The sequence below is a fragment of the Erithacus rubecula genome (genome assembly GCF_903797595.1).
Source record: "Erithacus rubecula genome assembly, chromosome: 6".
Lineage (NCBI taxonomy): Eukaryota > Metazoa > Chordata > Aves > Passeriformes > Muscicapidae > Erithacus > Erithacus rubecula.
This window is the reverse complement of record NC_136688.1, coordinates 10,376,622-10,395,880: the sequence shown is the minus strand read 5'-3', so window position 1 is coordinate 10,395,880 and position 19,259 is coordinate 10,376,622. Positions and strand designations below refer to the sequence as shown.

Sequence of the window (19,259 nt, the reverse complement as noted above, 5' to 3'; positions counted from 1 at the left end):
GCTGGTAATTAGCCAGGAATTATCTATGATCCCAAGAGTGCTGACCCTGGCAGAGACCCTCAGCTTTGCAAGCCCTTGCTATAAGGCAAGATCTGATGCCACCAGCTCCATGCAGATCCCTGCCAGCCCACCCATTCGGCAGGAATTGGGATGCAGGTGGCTCTGATCCCCATGGCCGGGATCAGATCCAGGAGCTCTGACACCTGGGATAAGGGAGTCCTCCCTCCCTGCAGCCTTTTCCAACCACCCAGCTTTTCCCAAGGAGCTGGGTCGGAGTGTGGGCACCGGTGACGATGGTGGTGACACCAGGACCAGGAGCTGCTGCAGTCAGTGGGAATCTGACAGATTCCGGCTCCACTCGAGTATTTTGGGGCCGCTGGCACCGGCGAGTCCCCGCTCCCGGCAGTGCATCATCCATACGTCTGTCCCTATATATATCCCTGCCTCCTCTCCCGGCCCCGCGTGCGACGGTTTGTGGCCTCGCCGCAGCTGGGATCACGCTGCTATTTCCATCTGCTCCCGCTGCCTGCCAGCACAAAGCAACGGGACTGGGAATCGCTGCGGATCCGTGCAACAGGAGCGCCGGGACCGCTGCGCTTTCAAAGGTTTGGGAGATAAAAGGAGCCCGGCGTTGGTGTAAGAGCCCAGGCAGAGCCAGAATCAGTGGCACCGATGCCATTGTCAGCTTGGGAATGCCTAAATTCCTGGGTTTGGCTCCGGAGCCAGGAGCTCAGGAGCCAGAGCAAGGGTGGGCAGCAGCCACCTCTCCTCCACTGGAGTGCAGGTGGCAAGGGGACAGCATTGTCCCCTGCTGCCACCTCCAACACCACATCCCAGGGCCTGAAAGGTGGCTCCAGAGCGATCTTATCCTGTGCAACGAGGACACGGAGGGCTCTCCTGCCATCCCTGCGTTTGGAGTTTCATTTATTTATTCAAGACCAGCCATGAATTATTTAACAGCTACCAATGGCACCAGGACACAGGATATGGTTCCCTACCTTTTCCTTCCTTTTGCAACCACATTCCAGTCCCTATTCAGCACATCCCACGCTGAGGAACTCAGCACAAACCTGGGTGGGATTGGAACTCACCTGGCTCCAAGCAGGCTATGGGAGTCATTGCTGTCCCCGAAGCCCTCATGGGGATCCCAATCCCAGCAGTGTCCCAGAGTTTTGGGGTGATACTCAGGATGGGATAATAGTCGGTAGATACTCAGAACTGTGAGGGATGATGCTTGGATCTGTGAGGGGGATGCTTGGAGCTGGTAGGGGGATGCTCAGTGCCAGGGAGATGCACACTCAGCCATGGTGCCTACCATTCCCACCCCTGGATCCACCCCCCACATTCCCCCAATCCCAGAGACAACTCACGCTGGCAGTTACTGACTGTCCTTTATTACTGAGAGCAGGGGCTGCCTCCAGAAAACGAGGGGCCCCACTCCCCAAAAATAGGATTCTTCGGAGGAGACGCCCCGACCTGCACACCCCATCCTTGGCATCGCCAGCCGGGCACCCCCCGCTCCAGCCGCTCCTCAGCCAGGCTGGGGCCGGGCTCTTTATTGGATTTTTTTATCTTTTTTTTTTTTTTTTTTTTTTTTTTTCCTGTTTTTCTGTATTTTACACACCAGTTGGATGTTACCGTCACATGAAGAAGAGAGAACCTGAACAAGATCACGGCTACGAGCTCTAGAGTTAAAAATGAACACACAAACCCCCCGGGGAGCCCGACCGCGGACGAGGATTCCAGCCTGGAAAAGCGGGGTGCCCGAGGGGCCACGGGGGGCACCCGGCTTGGCACAGCCCTGGCCCTGGCACCCCTTCCCCAGGCATGTAAGTCTCTTATGTTAAAAAAAGAGAGAATATGACAAAAATACAAATGTCCCTAAAAGCGTTGTTATTACTGTAATAGCAGTATTATGACTTCTCTCCAGATTGTCCAAAATCGTCTAAATTGGGGCTGTGGGAGCTGCTGGGTGCCAAGGGTGCCACGGGGGGAGCAGGAAGACTGAGGATGATCCGGCGTCTGCCACGGAGAGCCACCACCGACCCCGTTGTCACCACCCCTGTGGGGCTCCCAGGTGAGTCTGTCCCTGTTTTTGTGGGTCCCAGGGAGTGGGAAGGGTCTGGCGTGTGCATCCCAGGGCTCCGTGGGGATGCTGCTGCTGGCACTGATCCTGCCAGGCTGGCTGTCCCAAGGAATGCCACCAGCCCGGGGAATGTCACCTGCCCTCGATGGGGACAACAGCGCTCACTCCAGCCTTTATCCCCAGGGGTGGGCACGGAGCAGCCCGGCTAGAAAGGGACCCTGTGGAGCTCCGCATTCCCCCGAGGGGCCCCTTCCAGCCCGGGGGGGGGGGGGGGGGTGGAGAGCGGGACCGGGGGTCCCCAGGGACCCCCCGCTCCCGCCAAGACCCAAGACAGAGGTAAAGCATCGAACCCGGCTGAAGGCAGTGCACGAAGGAGCCCGCTTTGGATAAGGAACTGTGTCATGGCTTCCGATCCCAGGAAAAGGGGCTGTCCCCTCCCCTCGGTGTCCCCCGCCCGCCCCGGGAGGCTCGAGGGGGGCGCGGCGGGGACGGGGCGGGACAGGGGGGGCTCCGTGGCTCCGCTGGCGGCTCCGAGAGGTTTTATGGAGCTGAAAGGGGAGGGAGGAAGGTCCCTCTTGCACCCACAGCCTGACCCCCTGAAATGGGGGTGGGGGCGAGGCCGGGGAGGGGCCGAGGGTCTCCGGGAGCGGGGCTGGAAGCACTCGCAAAGTCCTGCCCAGTGGTGGGAGTAGGGATGGGGACATCGCTTCATCGCTTCTGGCACCTCCTCGGCCGGGGCTGCGGGCGGCTCTGCACCCCCTACACCCCAGGGAAAGGAGAACCCGGGGGGTCGGGGGGGCTTCGTCCCCGTCCTCCCGCAGAGTCCCCGAGAGCCAGGCCGCTGTCCCTCCGGTCCCTGGCCGGGAGCGTCGCGGGAAGGGGCCGGGAGCTGGGAAGGGGGACCCCGAGCCCGCGGTCCGGGGGCGCTCAGGCCTTCAGCTGGTGCCACTGTGCCACCGCCTGCCGCGGGCGGGCGATCATGTCCTTCCAGTGCTTCACCTCGCCGGGACCGCTCTTCCAGGACAGGTAAATCTGCGGGAAACGCATCCCTGGAGCCACCACGGCCGCTCCATCCCCGTCCCGCTGCCCGGCGCTGCCGCCTTCACCCCCAAACTGCTCCAGCCCCGCTTTTCCGGGCTCGGCACGGAGCCGGGCTATTTTTATCCCTCGATTTTTCCATATGGCTCCGCGGAAAAGCGCGTGTGCCAGCTCTCGCTGCTGCTGCTGCCACCTCGGGGAGCTGGTGCCACCGCTCCGGCTCCGCGGATCATCGCCGGAGAGCCGGGATGGAGCAGAGCTCGCTGCTAATTATGCGATCAAAAGTGATTAGCGAGCCTCAGGCCACGGCGGGGTTTTAACGGAGAGTGGGATATCATGGGCACTGCCTGTCCATCCCTGGATGTGCCTACACCGCCGCCTCCGCCCCTGCCCGGCAGCCCGCGGCGCTGATCCGGGGATTTATTTAATGGATTTATCCCAAGTTCTGTGTTTTCCCGATCCCAGCCCGGCGTTTAGGGATCATGGGCGGAGATTAAGGCTCTCATTTGTCATCGTTGCTCTAACGATGAGCTGGGTGATTTCATGGACAATTTTGCCTCTCCCATCCTGGGAGTAATCCTAGGGGGTGGGATCCATCCCGATGTGGCTTCCCAAGCTCCATCCCTGCTTTTCTGGGAAAACGCCGGCCCCCTGCAGCGCCCGCACCGTGCTCCATACTGCAGATGGCCCCAGGTCCTGGCAGCCCCGGGGTCCTTGGTGTCCCCGGTTCCCACCTGAGGGTCCCTGTGGCGTGTCACCCACCTTGCCGATGACGTCATTGCGGCTCAGCCTGTCCTTGTCCATGACGGTGATGACGATGGTGGTCTCGCGCAGCCGCTCCGTGGGGATGTCGAAGGCGAAGGACTCGTTGAAGACAGGGTTCAGGCACCGCTTCATCACCACCGTCTTCTTCTTCTCCACCCGCTTGTCCTTATACATCAGCCACACCTTCACGTAGGGGTCTGCCGGGAGAGGAGGCGCTCTCAGCCCCGGTGGGAGCCAGGGAATGCCGCCCGGGATCGGGGGCAGCCGGCGCTCTACCTGAGGTGCCCCCGATGTCCATGGCTTTGAGGTTCCGCGCCTTGATAATGTTCACCACGATGGAATTGGCCGAGGGATTGTAGCACAGCGACAGCAGCAGCTCCCCGCGGCTTCCCTGCGGGACACACGCATTCCCTGAGGACACCCACGCCCCCCAGAGCTCCTCTGGGACCCCCACCAAAGCAGCCCAAGGGTGGGGTTTGGGAAAGCACAGAAAATGAGGCCAGGAGGAAATGGGGCTGCCCCCAGTGGGACATTTTCTGATCTTGCTGGAGGCAGGAGAAGGAAAAAACTTTCATTTTAGGTCTACCTGAAACAGTTTGGTCTGACCCAAAATGAGACTTTGGGCTACTTAATATAAAATTTGGGAAGAGGAAAATCTCCATCAGACATTGAAGCCAAAACTGTCCCTGTTGGGATGGGGGGTGCAGTGACAGAGGGTCACTTCCCCTCTGCAGGGGGACGAGAGGGGTCCAGGGCCTTACACTGCCGTCACTGCAGGGCTTCAGGTCCTTCCAGAAGGTCTGCATCTGGGTCAGGTCCACCTTGTTGAGCGGGATGGACACCTCTCCAATGGGATCGTTGCGGCTGAAGCGGTCGTAGTCCAGGACCTGGAGGTACAGCACCCGCTGCACCACCTTCTCGTAGGGGAACCCTGTGCCAGACATGGAAAAGCCAGAGGAGATGAGCAGTTCTAGGACTGCTCAACCCCTCCTGTCCTGGTGGCAAGACCCTGGCACCAGGCAGAGGACAGGGAGCAGCCTGCGGCACAAGGAGCTGCTGCCACATTAATTCCCACATCTGCACCCACCCATGGGGGCACAGAGCCTTCCAAACCTTCCCCCATATCCCCTTTATGGGATGTACATCCAGCCTGGCCTGAGTGGCTTGGCCAACCCATCGCACCATCAACAGCCACCGCTCTGGTGGCTTGAGCTTTGCTGAAGCCCAGGCGAGTCCCATGAGGCTCCACTCCCACCCTGAACCCCTCCAGTCCATCCCAATTCACACCTTCAAACAGAAAGGTCTCATTCCAATGCGGATTGAGGTTCTTCCTCTTGACCTTGGTCTCCAGCTTGTGCTTCTTGTCTGGGAGCAGGTAGATCTTGACGAAGGGGTCGCTGGTGCCGCTGAAGTCCTTGGCCGGCAGCTCCTGCGCCTTCATGATCTTCACGGTCAGGGTGGACTCCTGGAAGTTGTAGCCGACGCTGAACTGGATGCGGCCCAGGTTCTCCCGGCTGACGCCTTCGTGGCCCTCGTCATCCTCGGAGCCCGGGGAGAGCTGCAGGAGCAGGGAAGAGGAGGGGGGTGAGAGCAGCACCGTGGGCTGGTGGGGACCCGACCCCTGTCGCCCCGACCCCAGCCCCGCCAGCTGTCAGGAGACATCAGCCTCTCCCCGGCTTCCTGCTGTCCCCATCGCTTCCGACGGCTCCTGGCACGGCGCCGCTCGTCCCGCGGAACGGCAGCTCCAATTAACCAAATTCCTCCTGACAGCGCCTCCCTCACGTGTCCAGCGCCACTCGCTCCCTCGTGCCAGCCCGGGGCACGCGTCCGCGGCACGCCGGCTCAGCCGACGGGGACCTGGCACGGCGGGCAGGGACGTGCCGGAGCGCTTGTGGGTGGCGCAGGGAAGAGCTGGGAGGGCTGGATACCGACCGTGGAGACCACCAAACCCAGCGCACCCCACCCACCCACCATGAGCATCTCGCTGGTCAGGGAGTTGACCAGGTCGGAGACGGAGGAGTGCGGCTCCGTCTTGCGGTCGGACTCATCGTGCGGCGGCTGCCCCGGCGCCGCGTTCCCAGCCTTCCCACCGGCCGGCAACCTGCGGGGAGAGAGGCCTTGGAGGAGAGGGGCCGGGAGTCGAGGGCGAGACAGCGAGGGGCTTCCCGGGCGCCCTCTACCAGTGGATAGTGGGCCTGGGTGTGCCAGCACCCGATGGACTCTGCCGGGATGCAGAGACCAGCAGCAGCATCCCGGCCCTGCTCCCGGAACCAGCTGGTGGCCTGGCACCTTTAGGGCACAGCAGCAGGTGCCCCTGGCCACGTCCCACAGCGATGGCAGGGACAGCGTGGTCCCCACGGCACCCACGGCTCTGGATGCTCCTCACCACAGCCCCTTATCCTGGTGGGCGCAGGGCACCCACGGGTGCTCCTTATGGGCTCGCTGCCCGCTACCCAACTTTCCTATGGCTGAGACACCCCTGGGATCACTGTCCTGGCTGTGCCCAAACACGGTGGCTCCCGGGCACGGTGCCGGGCGGGGTGGGCAGCCGGGAGCGGCGGGAGGCAGACGGACAGAGCAGTGATGGAGACGGGCGGGAATGCGCCGAGGCCACACTGCCACAAGGCACGGGGACAACGGGACACAGGCACGTGGCGGAGGGGACAGGCAGCCCGGGATGCTCCTATCCCCCCGCCACGTCTCCTGTCCCAGCTGGGACACGGTGACAAACCACCAGACGGACCAAGAGGCTCAGGGACACACGGGAAGCCACAACATGCCAGGGACACGCGCCACCACGCCAAGCACACGCAGACACACGGAGAGGGGACGTGGGGAGGCGATAGGGACACCCACACGCACACACGGGATGGCACCCAGGAAGGACCGGAGAGGTCGAGGCAGCTGGGGAGGCAAAATTCGGTTAAAACCAGGGAAAATGAAGGAGGAGCCGGCGGCGGGGCCGCTGAGCGAGGAGGCGCCGGTGGAGCCGGGAATGCCGGCGGAGGTCACGGATAGCGGGAAAGAGAGCAGGAGAGAGCAAAAGAAAGGAGGAGCAGCGTCGTCCAGCGCCGGCCTGCCGGGAGGGAATGGGAGAGAGGAGCAGGGTGGATGGACGGACAGACGGAGTCGCCGGGAGAGGAGACACGCCGAGGCGCCGGGCTGGAGCCGCCGGGGACAGGCTGGAAGGAAGAAGCTGAGAAACAGGGATGGAGGAGATGTTTTGAGGAAAAAGAGCGGGTGGTCGGCAGCGTCGGTGGGCGGGAGAGAGCCGAGGCTGCCGGAGGGCGGCCCCTCCGCCGGCCGATCCCGCCGCGTCCTGCGGAGCCCAGGGAACGAGGAGCGGGAGGGATGGAGGTGGGGAATGCCATGCATGTGCTGGGATGGGGTTTCGGAGCAGGGAGCTGCGGCAAGCGGGGAGCGGGGTCTTGCGGCACAGCCACCCACCCGCCGTGTCCCACGTCCCCGTTCCCTCGGCACGGGGCAGCCGGCGGCCGGCACGGGCTGCCGGTGCTCCCGGCGGGGACCGGCTGCGCAGCGCGACGCCGGGGAGGGAAGTGCTAAGAGATGGAGCGAAACCAAGCGGAGCCGGGTAAAAATAGCCGGCGGGCGAGAACGGTGCCAGTTCATCCGCACGCCGAGCACACGGGGAGCCAGAGCCCGCCGGCTTCACACCTCCTCCCCGCTCCGGAGGGGATGAACACCCGCTCCCGGCGGCGCACGGACACTCTGCTTCTGCCAGCCAGCGCCGGTGGCCGCGGCCGGGCCCCGGTGCCGGGACTGGATGCCCTGCCGAGCCTGCGGCACGCCGGGAATGCGGAGAGCAGCCGGAGGGGCAAGGGGCTGTGCCGTGCTGGAGGAGAACGGGGAGTGCGGCGTCCCCCCCCGGCCTGTGGCGCTCACTCTGCCCCCCTGCCATTGCAGCGGTGTCCCCGGATCCCCAGGGAGCTGCCCATCCCGCCGGGATGGAGGTGGCAGCAGCGTGTCGGGATGGGACGCGGCTCAGCCCAAGCGGTATCACTTCTGGGGGACGCCCCGTGTCCCCCTGTCCCTGAGCGTGTCTCCCCCGCCCCTTCCCCCCTCCCCGCATGCAGCCAGGGCCGGGAAGGGCAGGAGGGGGAGGAAGGAGGGAGGAGGAAGGGATGGGGGTCCTCTCGGTGCCGCTGCTCCGGAGGCAGAACCGCGGGTGCCGGTGCCGGGGAGAGCTCAGACGTCCCGGTGCCCGCTGGACCACCCTGTGCCGCTCCAACCTGCGCGCTCCACGAGGCCAGCCTCCTCCTCCTCCTCCTCCTCCACCCTGGGTGAGGCCCTCGTCTCCTTCTCCTGCGGGACTGGCCTCGTCCTCGCTCATACCTCTTGTCCCCCTGAGCGTTCGCCTGGTTCGGCTGCGTCCCAGCGGGTTGCAGGTCGGGAATATTGGCAAAGTCATCTTGCTCTGAGAGTCCCAAAACCAGGGATAACACCACCATCCGGCCTTCCCTGCCCGGGCGGCCCCGACGGCAGCGGGAGAGAGAGAGAAAGAGAGAGGAGAACATAGTGTCAGGCAGGGAACCGGCAGGAGCCGGCGGCGTCCCGCGGACCCCGGCGGCGAGGGGACCCCGGCTACCCCCGCCGGCTCCTGCCCGGTGACGATGGCCGGGATGGGCGCACAGGGCTGTGGGGAGAAAGGCGCCGGCTCCGGGGAGCCCGGCACTCGTGGATACCCGCGCTGTCCCTCTCCTCCACCGGTCCGGGCAGGGAGGATGCCAAAATCCTGATGAAGAGGGGAAAGGATGCCTGGAGGGACTGGCAATGAGCGAGAGTGTGACAGAAGTGACATCATTCCATGGAGGAAGGGGTTGACAGTGCCATGGCCAAGACTCTTTGCCCTCTCCGAGTCCTCGCCCGGGGCTGTAACCGCATTTATGCTGAGGCGCCGGGGAGGGTGGTCAGGGTGAAGAGCGAAAGAAAAATCAATGGATCGGGAAAGAGGCGGTGGGAAATTGCAGCGGCTTCTCCGCTGGGAAGTGACGCTGACTCGGCACGTCTGGGCTCTGCGGCTGCTCCCGCTTCGCCAAGTCAGGCTAGAACCAGCATCGGTGCTGAGTAAACAGGGAGAACGTGACCCGCGGGAGGGCTGGTGAGCCGCAGCTTCCAGTTGGGAAGCTGGGAAATGGAGCTGGGAGGAACCTGGGAGAGGGTAGAGCAGAGAGGGTATTGTGGGCAGCGCACCCTAGGGTGCCTTGAGGAAGGTTCAATCCTCTCCCCAGAGCGGGAAGGGGTGGGATGGGCACCCAAATTTGTGTCTCTCATCTAATACTGATGCACGAAGTACTGTGTCAACTCATGGAAGGGCAGGGTCAGTGCTGCATCCCCCTTCAAGTGCCACCAGCCTGCGGAAAGCAAAGCTGGGACCTCAGCATTCCTTTGTCCAGGGTGCCAGGGGGAAAAGAGCGGCCAGGGAGGAGCTGGAGAATCCAAGGGAAGAGGGAGCCAGGGGGGGCCAGCTCTGCAGGGAAGGGACAATGTCATGTACCGAGATGCAATGACAACACGGGACTGGGATTAGTCCCTGGGGTTTGATGTTGGAAATCCAGCGCCGATGGAGGAGATGGGGTTAAGGCGGATTAAAGATCCCACGGCTCCTCCGGCTGGGAATGATATCGGGACCCAACTCACGGTCACCCCAGCACGGGAGACTCTGCCACCCGCGCCGTGACAACTTGGGACAACGTCACTCCCTGGGGACCCCGCTGGTGGCCATCCCTGGGGATGGAAGGGGATGGCCAAGGACGTGGCAAAGCACATTGGGGAAGTGCATGAGCCCCTTCCCTGAACCCTCTGTGAGCCGGGGGGACACGGGGGGAAGGCCCTGGGCAGCGTGTCCCCGCGGAGGTGACAGATGAGCGGCTGCGCCGGGGCGAGTAAAGGAGGAGAGGAGAGGAGAGAGGGATGGAGAGAGGGATGAGCCGAAGGAAGGAGTAGAGAGAGGGAGGGGGAGAGGGATAAGCAGAAGAATAGAGCAGAGCAGAGGGGAATGGAGAGGGAATGAAGAGACCAAAGGAGCAGAGGGATAGAGCAGAGGGTGATGGAGAGTGATGAAGAGAGCAAAGGCGGGGAAGGGATGGAGAGAGGAATGGAGCGGGTGGAGAGTGCAAAGAGGGCAGTGAAGACAAACGCACACTTACAGGAAGGACTTCATGTCCAAGCCGCGGTTGCGGATTTGCCCCACCACGTGGTCCCAGCTGCCGGGGTTGGAGCGGCTCCTGCCCCCGGCCATCCGTTGCTTGGAGCCGGCGGCGGTGCCCTGGCGCGCCGGGCCGCCGCGGGAGCCCCGGGGGTTGGCGGCGGCGGCGGAGGAGCCGCTGTGGGCCTGGAGGTGGCCCAGACTCTGGCTGGTGGTGGGCTGGCTGTGGTTGGCGCGCTGGTGCTGGCTCAGGGGCTGCTGCAGACTTTGCTGGCGCACGAGCGTGCGGGGCCTCTGGAATTTGGGATCGCCTGCTGAGGTGGGGATATACTCAAGGGTAGTGGCTGTGGACAGGGTGGAGTCCTCGAAACTTAGGGAGAGGAAGGGTAGAGGAGAGGAGAGAAAGGAGAAGAAGGTGAAGGGGCAAAATTGGAGGAAGGAAAAGAAGAGAGTTAGAGAGAAGATGCCCCAGCGCAGGGAGCGCTCCGGCGGGAGCCAGCGGGGGCAGCGCCCGGATCCTCCGCCTCTCGCCCGCGGCTCGGCCCTGCCGGCGGCACGGGGGGCTCGGGCCGCCCCCATCCTGCCTCCCGGGGGGCTCGCCAGGGCCGGATGCCCACCCGCCGCTCCGCCAGCGCCTTCCCAGCACGCCGGGCGACCTGCTTTGCGGGATAATTAGGCTGCTGCGTGGAGGCAAATCCCGTGGTGCCCGCTCACGTGCTGCCAGCCAGCCCATCCCAGCGTCCCAGTCCCTCCCAGTCCAGCCCAGCACCCAGCAGCGGCGCCGGGGGGGGCTCGGCGTCCCAGCCCCTCCGTGCGAGAAGGGGGGAATCCCGCAGCGCCGCGGCGGGGGCCGAACCCCCGCGGTGGTAACATTCCAGCGAGGCGTCCCCAGGGCCAAGCCAGGCTCCAACCGGGGTGGAAGATCATGGGACTGGGGGGTACGGACGCAGCTCTGGTGGGACACGGAGAGCGGAGCAGCCCGGCCCGCGGCGGACGGGCTTCGTGTGGGCGGCGGAGCAGCGGGATGCCCCAAGGAAGCCGTGCTGGCCATGCAGCACATGCGTGGCACAGCCCATGCAGCCGCGCCGGATTGCCCGCAGCAGCCTGGGAAGCTCGTGGCCACTAGATCAGGGGAGGAAAGTCCTCCCGGGACCACCGCCTGGCACTGAGGAGTGGCCTTGAGCAGCAGCCACCGACCCTGTCCCCGTCCCGGCTGGGACCGCGGGGCGAAGCTGTGCCATCGTGCAATGCCAGCAGCGGGGACAGAGGAGGAGCGGGGAGGGATAGACAGCTCAAAAAAAAAAAAAAAAAAGAAAAGAAAAAAAAAAAAAAAAGTGGTGAAGAAAGAGCGAAAAGTGGGAGAAAGAGAGAGAGGAGGGAAGGGAGTGGAGAGGAGCGGAGAGCTAGGATGGACGGAGCCCCACGGCCGGGACCGAAGGCACTGCCCGGACGCTGCCGTCCCCCCCTCCGTGCCGACGGCGACCTCCTTTCGTTTTCCTATCGAATCCTAAATTAGTTCAATCTACAACCTCTCAGTCACAGGAAACTAAATCTGGCTCCTGTCGGCCCCGCGCCAGCTGGAGGCGCGAGCTCCTCCAGCGCCGTGCCAGGCGGCACCGCGCCCTGCCCGTGCCCGGATGGATCCCCAGGCACCGGCACGGCCGGACCTGGACCCCCGGGACACCGAGGGGATGCTGGAGAACAGGGTGCTCCGCCACATCCCCTTAACCCTGCCCTTGCTGCCTGCGCCAGCCCATCCGTCTGTCCGAGCCCATCTGTCTGTCCGGGTTCCCAGCAAGGGGACGGCTGAAGGCCGCCCTGCTCCCGCTTTTCCTCGTCTCTCCCTCCTGCTTCCTAGTGCCCAGCTGGAGCGCAGCAGCCGCGCCGAATGGGCGGTGTCACCGAGCTCTCCCGCTATGCCGGCGCTGCTGTCGGGACGCCCCGGCTGCCACATCCCGGCGCGGAGAACCGGAGCAGAGACCGGGAACGCCGGACGGAGCCCGCAGCTCGCACACGGCCGTCACCCCCCGCCAGAGCCACGGCGCTGCCGGCAATGAAAGGTCTCGCCGAGACCCCCACCCCGGCCTGGAGCCCCGCAGAGCCTTCCAGAACTCGGATTTTCCCTAGATGTGATCAGTCCCCCACTTCCCCCAACTTTTCTCGGCATCAGGTGGTTGTGCCGGCGCCGGGTCCGGTGGCTATGCCAGGGGTCGAGGGCGAGCACGGAAGGAAGAAGCCGCACTGTCCCTGATTGTCCCTGAGCGAATGGGAGCATGGGACAGCACCTCCTGACTTTGGGACACCTCCGAGCTAGCGCTGCCTGCCCTGAGAAGCCGAGCTGGGAATGCTGAGCCGCTTCCTACCGGGATTGATCAGGGAAATACTCTGGGGACAGCACCCAATGGTGCTGCACCTGCCCGGTTGCCTCCTCTGCTGCCCCTGAGACAAAACATCGCTAGGAGAACGGGAAACGCCTGCTCTCCCTCGGCACGGTGGTCCTGGGGACCTGTGGTGGCCCCGGGAACCTGTCGGTGGCCCCCATCCAAGCGCATCCGCAGCGTGGAGCGGGCGCCCGGGCCCGCCGGCCGTGGCCGTGGCCGTGCCGTGCCGGACCGTGCCTTGCTCACTCACTTGGACAGGCTGAGCTTCCCTGCGGCCAAGTGGCTCTGCACCGTGTGCCAGCGGCCCCGTGCCGCCTTTCCCGCTCCGGGCTCGCTGTGGGCGGACACGCTGCTCCTCATTCCATCCTCGCCGAGCCGCTGCTTGTCCCCGGGCCGGCCGTCGCGGTCCCCGGACAGCCCGGCGGCGGCCGACGCCGTCAGCTTGGCCCCTGATAACAGAGAGCCACTGGGCCGGGCCGACGACCGGACCCCCCCAGACAGACACGAAAGGAGCCGGACGGACATACGGATGGACGTGGAAAACGTGGGGAGCCGTCGGGGAATGAGAGGAGGGCGACAGAGCCGGAGGGGGCAGACGGACAAGAGACGGACAGACAGACAGAGAGAGAAAGAGAGACATCAGCACTGCAAAAAAAAAAGGGGGGTCCTGGCCGCGGGGTGTGCGGGGGCCTCGGCAAAACATCCAAGAGAAAGGGCGGAGGAGGGAGAGGGGGCGGGAATGGGGGTCCCGCTCGCCGGCAGCCCAGCCCCGGGGGGACCCGTCCCCGCGCCGAGGGGGTGCCCCCAACGCGCAACCCCGTCCTGGAGGGAGATCCCGGCCGGCCCCGGGAATGCGGGAAGGAGGGGTTGCTCGTCTCCATGGGACGGCCCATGGGGTGGCGTGCGGGGAGCCCGGGAGCAGGAGGAGGAGGAGAAGGAGGAGGAGGAGGAGGAAGGCGAGTGGGTGCTGCCCATATACTCACTACACGGAGCAAACCCGGTAAGGAGAGACTCACTTGAGGGAAAGGCGCGGATCACCGTACGGAGCGTAAGGAGAAATGTTTAGGATAAACTCCTTGGGAGGGTAGGAGCTCCATTTCTGCTGCACTGTGTTGTCATTGTTATTCCAAAAGTCTCTGTCTAGATCGCTACAGCGGCCGGATTCCGGGGGAGAAAGAAAAGGGAAATACAAGAGAGAGAAGCTGAATTCCTGCGAGAGAGAAGGAAAAGCAGCCCTCTGCCCCCGGAGCGCCAGGATCCTGCGGAGAGAGACGGGGAGCCCACCCCTCGGACACCGACACACACACACACACACACGGACACGGACGGAAGGATGGAAGGACGGTAAGAGCTGTGGAGAGATAGGAGAGGGCGGCTCCACCGGCTGGGAAGGAGAGAAGGGTGTGGGGGGTTAGGGAGGTGTCGGCTAGCGCGGTGCCTGCACGGCATTCCCAAATGTGTGTCCGTGTGCCCTTGGCACGTGTGTCCGTGCGTCCTCGCCTGCTCAGCAGCCGGGTCCTGGAAGCTCCTGGTTAACGGTGGCACTGCTGCGTGTTGGAGACACTTCTGGATCCTTTCCCTTGTGGATCCCTTCCCTTGCGGATCCCTGCCCTCTGAACTAGTCTGCTGCCAGCACAGAACTTGGACCTCCTGGCTCTGGGAAGCCACTGGAGCTGCGTGCCAGGGGCTGGGGGGTCCCAGCAGGACCCTGCTGGTGCTGGGAGACTGGAAAAGCCCCCAGTTCCCACCTGCAGCTCCGAGTTGATCCCGACTGTATGGAATGTGCTGGAGTTTGGGAAAGCTGCCCGTGCCGTGACATCGTGTGGGATGTGCTTTCCCCTCCATTCCCAGCTCATCCTGGTTGGCTGGGAGCAGCCGTCCTGGTGCTGCTGCACCCCGGTAGCCATGGCAGGAAGTTTTCCATAGGCTTATTCCAGGCAGGAGCTTTTTACCTCCTGGTGGTCCAGCTCCCTCCTCCCTGGAGGCCTGTGGAGCGTGTGGAGAGGCAGTGCTGGATCTGGGATGCCCAGAAAAACCCCCTCAGCTTCCAGCCTCCACTTCACTCCCTACCCAGCGCCGTGGACTGCCCCAGCTCCATTCTCCTCTCTCCATGGAATGCTGGTGGGATGCAGAGCCACTCCATCCCTGCTGGGCAGGGCTCAGAATCCACACACCCAGGCCTGGAGCTTCCCTGGGAGTGCCCATGCCAATGTTCCCGTGACTCCATCAGGCCCTCGGCTCAGTGGGATACACAAGGATGCTGGAGACAGCCACCAGCTCTCCCAGCCTCCCAGAGCCCTTCTCCCACTGGGAGAAGGGATGGCCACCTCTGTCTTTCCTCTCCCCCCGCATCCTGGCACCTACTTGATGGTTTTCTTTTCGCTGCGGCCTCGGCTGGAATCTGGAGTTCCCACAGTCTCCAGGGAAGTCTTGTAACGCTTTCCCTGTGGAAAAGAGAGGATAGGGGGTCAGGGGGTGGCAGTGGACCCCCAGAGTATCCCAGTGGAAGATGGGAGCTGCCACCATTTAGGAAGTTTGGCCTGATTTTGCCCTTTCTCTTTATGATCTCCAGGCTCTATCCCACCCATCCAGGCAGCAAAATTCCCAAAGGCTCCATCCCTTGGTCCTTAGGGGTCATGCCCTGCATCACCCCAAGGACAGGATGGCCACCGCTGCTGGCATCCCATTCCATGGCCTCACTGGGAAGGAGTGGATAATTTGAAGTCTAATTGGGCCTGAATTAATCGAGTTCACCTTTCCTATTGCCAGGAAAGCGCTGCTGTAGGATAATGAAGCTGGAGCTGGCTCCAAACTGGGGCTGGTAATCAGGGCACTCCGGCAGGTTCCGAGCGCTGCTCTGAGCCAGGGTGGGCAGGAGCCAATTAATGCCAATTATCCAACAACTGGGAGCAAGGATGCTCCATGCATTGCCAGGTGGGATGGGAGCAGCTGCTGGAGCAGGACGGGGTGGAGAACCAGCGCTTCCATCCCACTGGTCCTGGACCTCAGGGGCCAGGCCTGATCCAGCCTCCCCATGGAATGGGAATGTTTCTCCTTTCTCCTTCTTCCCAGCTTCTTAATATCCACATGGAGCCGTGTCCTTGGCTTGCTGGGACATCTGGACCCTCAGCACAATGTCCTTGGGCAGCCATGGGCTAATCCTGCCTGGAGCTGAAGAGGAACACCTGGACCTCCTTGGATTCCCAAGGGCTAATTCTGCCAGGAGCTGCAAGGATGTTGGATCTCCTTGGATGCCCAAGGGCTGATGCTGCTGATAGCTGTGGGGAAACACACCTGGACCTCCTTGGATTCACATTGGCTAGTCGTGCCAGGAACTGCAGGGATGTTGGATATCCTGGGATGCCCGAGGGCTTATCCTGCCAGGAGCTGCAGGGATGTTGGATATCTTTGGATGCCTGAGGGCTAATGTTGCCAGGAGCTGCAGGGATGTTGGATATCTTTGGATGCCCGAGGGCTAATGTTGCCAGGAGCTGTAGGGGAGCACCTGGACCTCCTTGGATGCCCATGGGAGAATCCCGCTGGGAGGTACAGGGGTGCCTGACCTTGCTGGATGCTCGCAGGCCATCCCAGAGGGAATCATCCCCCAATCCTGAGCTCATCCGTGTTCCCGGCTGCGGCGGCTCGGGGCTCGTGAGGACACGGCAGCGGTGGCCGCGGGGGCGCGGCCCGGAGCCCGCTGGGCTTGGCCGTCATTCCCACGCAGCCGCTCCAGCTCCGGGTGCTGTCGAGGGCCGGCTGGGATGCGCCTTCCCGGCCAATTTACACTTGTTTGTTCCTCTGCCAGCTCCAGCCTCCTCCTTTCTAGTGCTTTTTCCTCTGCCAGCTCTCTCTCCCCATCCCCTGGGTGGCACCTGGAAGGGCCCTTTCCACCCACCGCCTTCCCGCTGCCTCATCGCCGTGCGGACCCCCTCTCCCATTCCCAAGGGAATGCTGCCTTCCCACGGCTCGGGGTGGGCATCTCCCCGGCGGGAAGTGCCGCTGCCGTCGCAGCACTTGACCCAGATTCGATTCCGATGGCGGAGGAAACGTGGCCGAGCACGTCCTGCTGCCGGGAGAGGAGCGGGAGGAGGAGGAAGGATGCAGGGCAGGAGGGAGCGCTGTCCCAAGCCCCCGGCGGGAATCGGGGAGGGAAGTAGGGATGCACAGCGGGCGGCGGGGATGGCTCACGGCACCTGGCGCTGCCAGGGACGGGCTGGCCGCCTTCCCACGGGGCTTTTCCAGGCAGGAGCGTGCCCAGCAGGACAGGGGCCAGCTCGTTCCGGCTCGTCACCAATATATATCCATATATTTGGAAACTTCCCTTTGTGCCACACAAACAGTTTCGCCCAAACATTTCATTAGCACATCCGGAAAAGCCCAAATAAAAGCTGCAGCCGGCAGCTCCGGGGAGCTGCCTCCGCTTGGCTGCTGCCCTGGAAGCGGGAATTGCCCCCTGGCCGGCGGCACGGGGGACACTCTAGGATGCCGGGAAGGTGGGAGGGAAGCTGGGCACTCACCATTTTCCGCTGGCACCACTGGCAGATCCCGCAGAGGACGATGGTGACGCTAAGGCTGACGGTGATGATGGCTGAGACCAGGAGGACGTCGCGAGAGGGAGTCCCTGGGGAGGGGGGCAGAGCACAAAGAGGGGGGGTCAGACCTAAATCCTGGGGTGTTACTGGCTTTCGCTGGGATACAGGGAGGGAAAACACGGGGAATGTGGTCCAACAGGTTCCAACCCCGTTGTGCAGTGTCCCGTCACGGTGGCCGCCCCCTTGGCTTCTGGGCTCCCAGCGAGTGTGTCCTGGGGGAAATCCGGCCCCAAGTACCTCCTGGGAGCTCAGTTTGGAGCTTTTATCCCCTCTGGCAAAGGCCGCGGCTGCTGCTTTGTGAGCCAATCCCACATGGATTCATCCCAGACCTTCTCCTCCCCATTCTGGCCGTGGGGGCAACCTTGGGGACCCCAAAAGTGTGGGAAGGACCCATCAACCTCATCCAGCAGTTCTGCACACGTCTATGCTCCCAGCATGCGGAATGACCACTGTAGGATGAGAATACGGACCCAAGGTGGCTCAGAGGGGTCCAGCGGGACCCCAGACCGGCTCAGCTTTGTCTCCAGACAGGACCCCCAGCACAGCATCCCTGTGGATGCTGCACATCCCGCCGTGCCCGCTGGGGTGGGATTGTCCGTGGTGGGAGCCCCAGCTGGCGGCGGGAGGCGGCGCGGCCGGGAGCGGTGCTGCAGTATAAATATTAAACAATATATGTTAATAATTAATTCGCCCGCAGATCTTGTTATTGTAACGAAATTTCCCGGCGGCTCCGAGGCCAGGGTGAGTCAGAATGGACCAGGAGGGGAGATTTGGGCTATGGAATCGCCCCCAGCATGTGCCGAGGCATCCAAAGCTCCCACATTCCCGCTGGAATTAGATGAGGAAAAGGGATGGTGACCATAAAGGAGAGATTTATAAAAATTCCTTGAGGAGAAGATGAGGATGGGATGCGGTGGGAGTGGTTTTGGGGACAGGTCCCCCCTGCAGCACCCGTGCTCTCTCCATCCAAAGGCGGCTCCTCCATCGCTCCCAGATCACGAGGAGCCTGTGTATAAAACTCACATAGCAACTGTTGCCTAGGAGGGAATTTGGGACCAGCCCTTAATTTCCAACATTTATAAACCCTGGCTGGATAAGCTGCCGGGGGAATGGGAAGCAGCCGGCACGGCCGGAGAGCGCCAGGCACTCCTCCTCGGGTGGGACTCCGACCAGTTCAAGGGGCACCGGGCCTTACTGGGCGGGCTGGGAATTGGGATGAGCCCTCCTCGCCCCCCGCTTGGTGCTCCTGCTCCAGCTTGAGAACACCGTGACCCCTCTGACTTAGCCCGGAGCTCCAACAGATCCTTCGGTCCTTGCGGGGTCAAGCTCATCCTCAAATTAATCTGGAGAGAGGGAATCAAAGGAGAAGGCGAGAGAAGGGATGGGCACTGAAGAGGCCAAATTGTGTCCGGAAAGGGACATCAGTGAGCGCCGGTTCCGGGGTCAGATTCCCCGTGCCAAGGTGCCACCACACCCCCAAACCTGGCGTCAGCCCATGATCCTGATGGATTCAGCAGCGGGATCCTGCCTGAGGGGCTCCAGGGGGTGCCCCTGTGCGCGGGATGGTTCCCGCCCTTCCCGGTGGGATCACGCCGTGTCCCGAGGGCGGGGGGAGCCACTCCAGCCCCCAGGCTGCGCCGCCCTCAGCATGACTTAAATGACTCGTTTTCCAGGCAATTAGCACTCGGTTAATTAAAGACTCGGAGCCGCTCGGAGTTCCTGGCGCGTCCCCAACCCTGGGGCGAGGTGTGGGGGTCCCTGTGCCGGTTGGGATGCGTGACGTGGGGCGAGTGGGTCCAGGGGGGACGCGAGGAGCTGCGTGGCACCGGGACACAGCCCCGGCAGCGGTGACAAGGTGGAAACGCGACGCTTGTTTACGCCGCCTCTGGAGCTCCTTCCCCGCCGCTCGCCATAAATCGCGGCTGCCAGCGCGGATCCAGGCGGGAGCGTGGAGACGGCTGGTTGGGATCTGAGGGTCCACGGCCCTGGAGTCCCTGCGGCCATGTCCCAAATGCCAGGGGCCTCTCGCTGGTCCTGCCTCATCCCAAGGGAGCAGTGAGGGGGCGGTAGGAGGCGGAGACCCCACGTCTCTCCTCGGAGGGATCGAGGTCCCAATCCCGTCCCACGTGCTGGCAGAGCAGGGGATGCTGCGGAGGCTGGGAAGGGGGTGGAACATCCCTGCGGCTCTTTCATCAGGATTCAATGCCACTTGACGGGATATAATTCCACTT

The 19,259-nt window shown here is 63.3% G+C and overlaps 2 protein-coding genes across 2 annotated transcripts; both read right to left on the bottom strand.

Moving 5' to 3' along the window:
- Positions 1-1,627: 1,627 nt before the first annotated feature.
- LOC306803072 (synaptotagmin-7-like) lies at positions 1,628-12,061 on the bottom strand. The gene is made up of 7 exons (XM_079307952.1): positions 10,057-12,061; positions 8,243-8,368; positions 5,861-5,990; positions 5,177-5,447; positions 4,651-4,820; positions 4,166-4,280; positions 1,628-4,086 (listed from the first exon to the last, which is right to left on the bottom strand). The coding sequence occupies exons 1-7, from the start codon at positions 10,632-10,634 to the stop codon at positions 3,704-3,706; spliced, it is 1,773 nt and encodes a 590-aa protein (XP_079164078.1). The 5' UTR covers positions 10,635-12,061; the 3' UTR covers positions 1,628-3,703.
- Positions 12,062-12,437: 376 nt separating this feature from the next.
- LOC306803079 (uncharacterized protein) lies at positions 12,438-17,527 on the bottom strand. Its single transcript, XM_079307960.1, has 5 exons — positions 17,499-17,527; positions 16,954-17,057; positions 14,801-14,880; positions 13,453-13,584; positions 12,438-12,902 (listed from the first exon to the last, which is right to left on the bottom strand). Exons 2-5 carry the CDS (start codon positions 16,954-16,956, stop codon positions 12,683-12,685), a joined length of 435 nt encoding a protein of 144 aa, XP_079164086.1. The 5' UTR covers positions 16,957-17,057; positions 17,499-17,527; the 3' UTR covers positions 12,438-12,682.
- Positions 17,528-19,259: the final 1,732 nt, after the last annotated feature.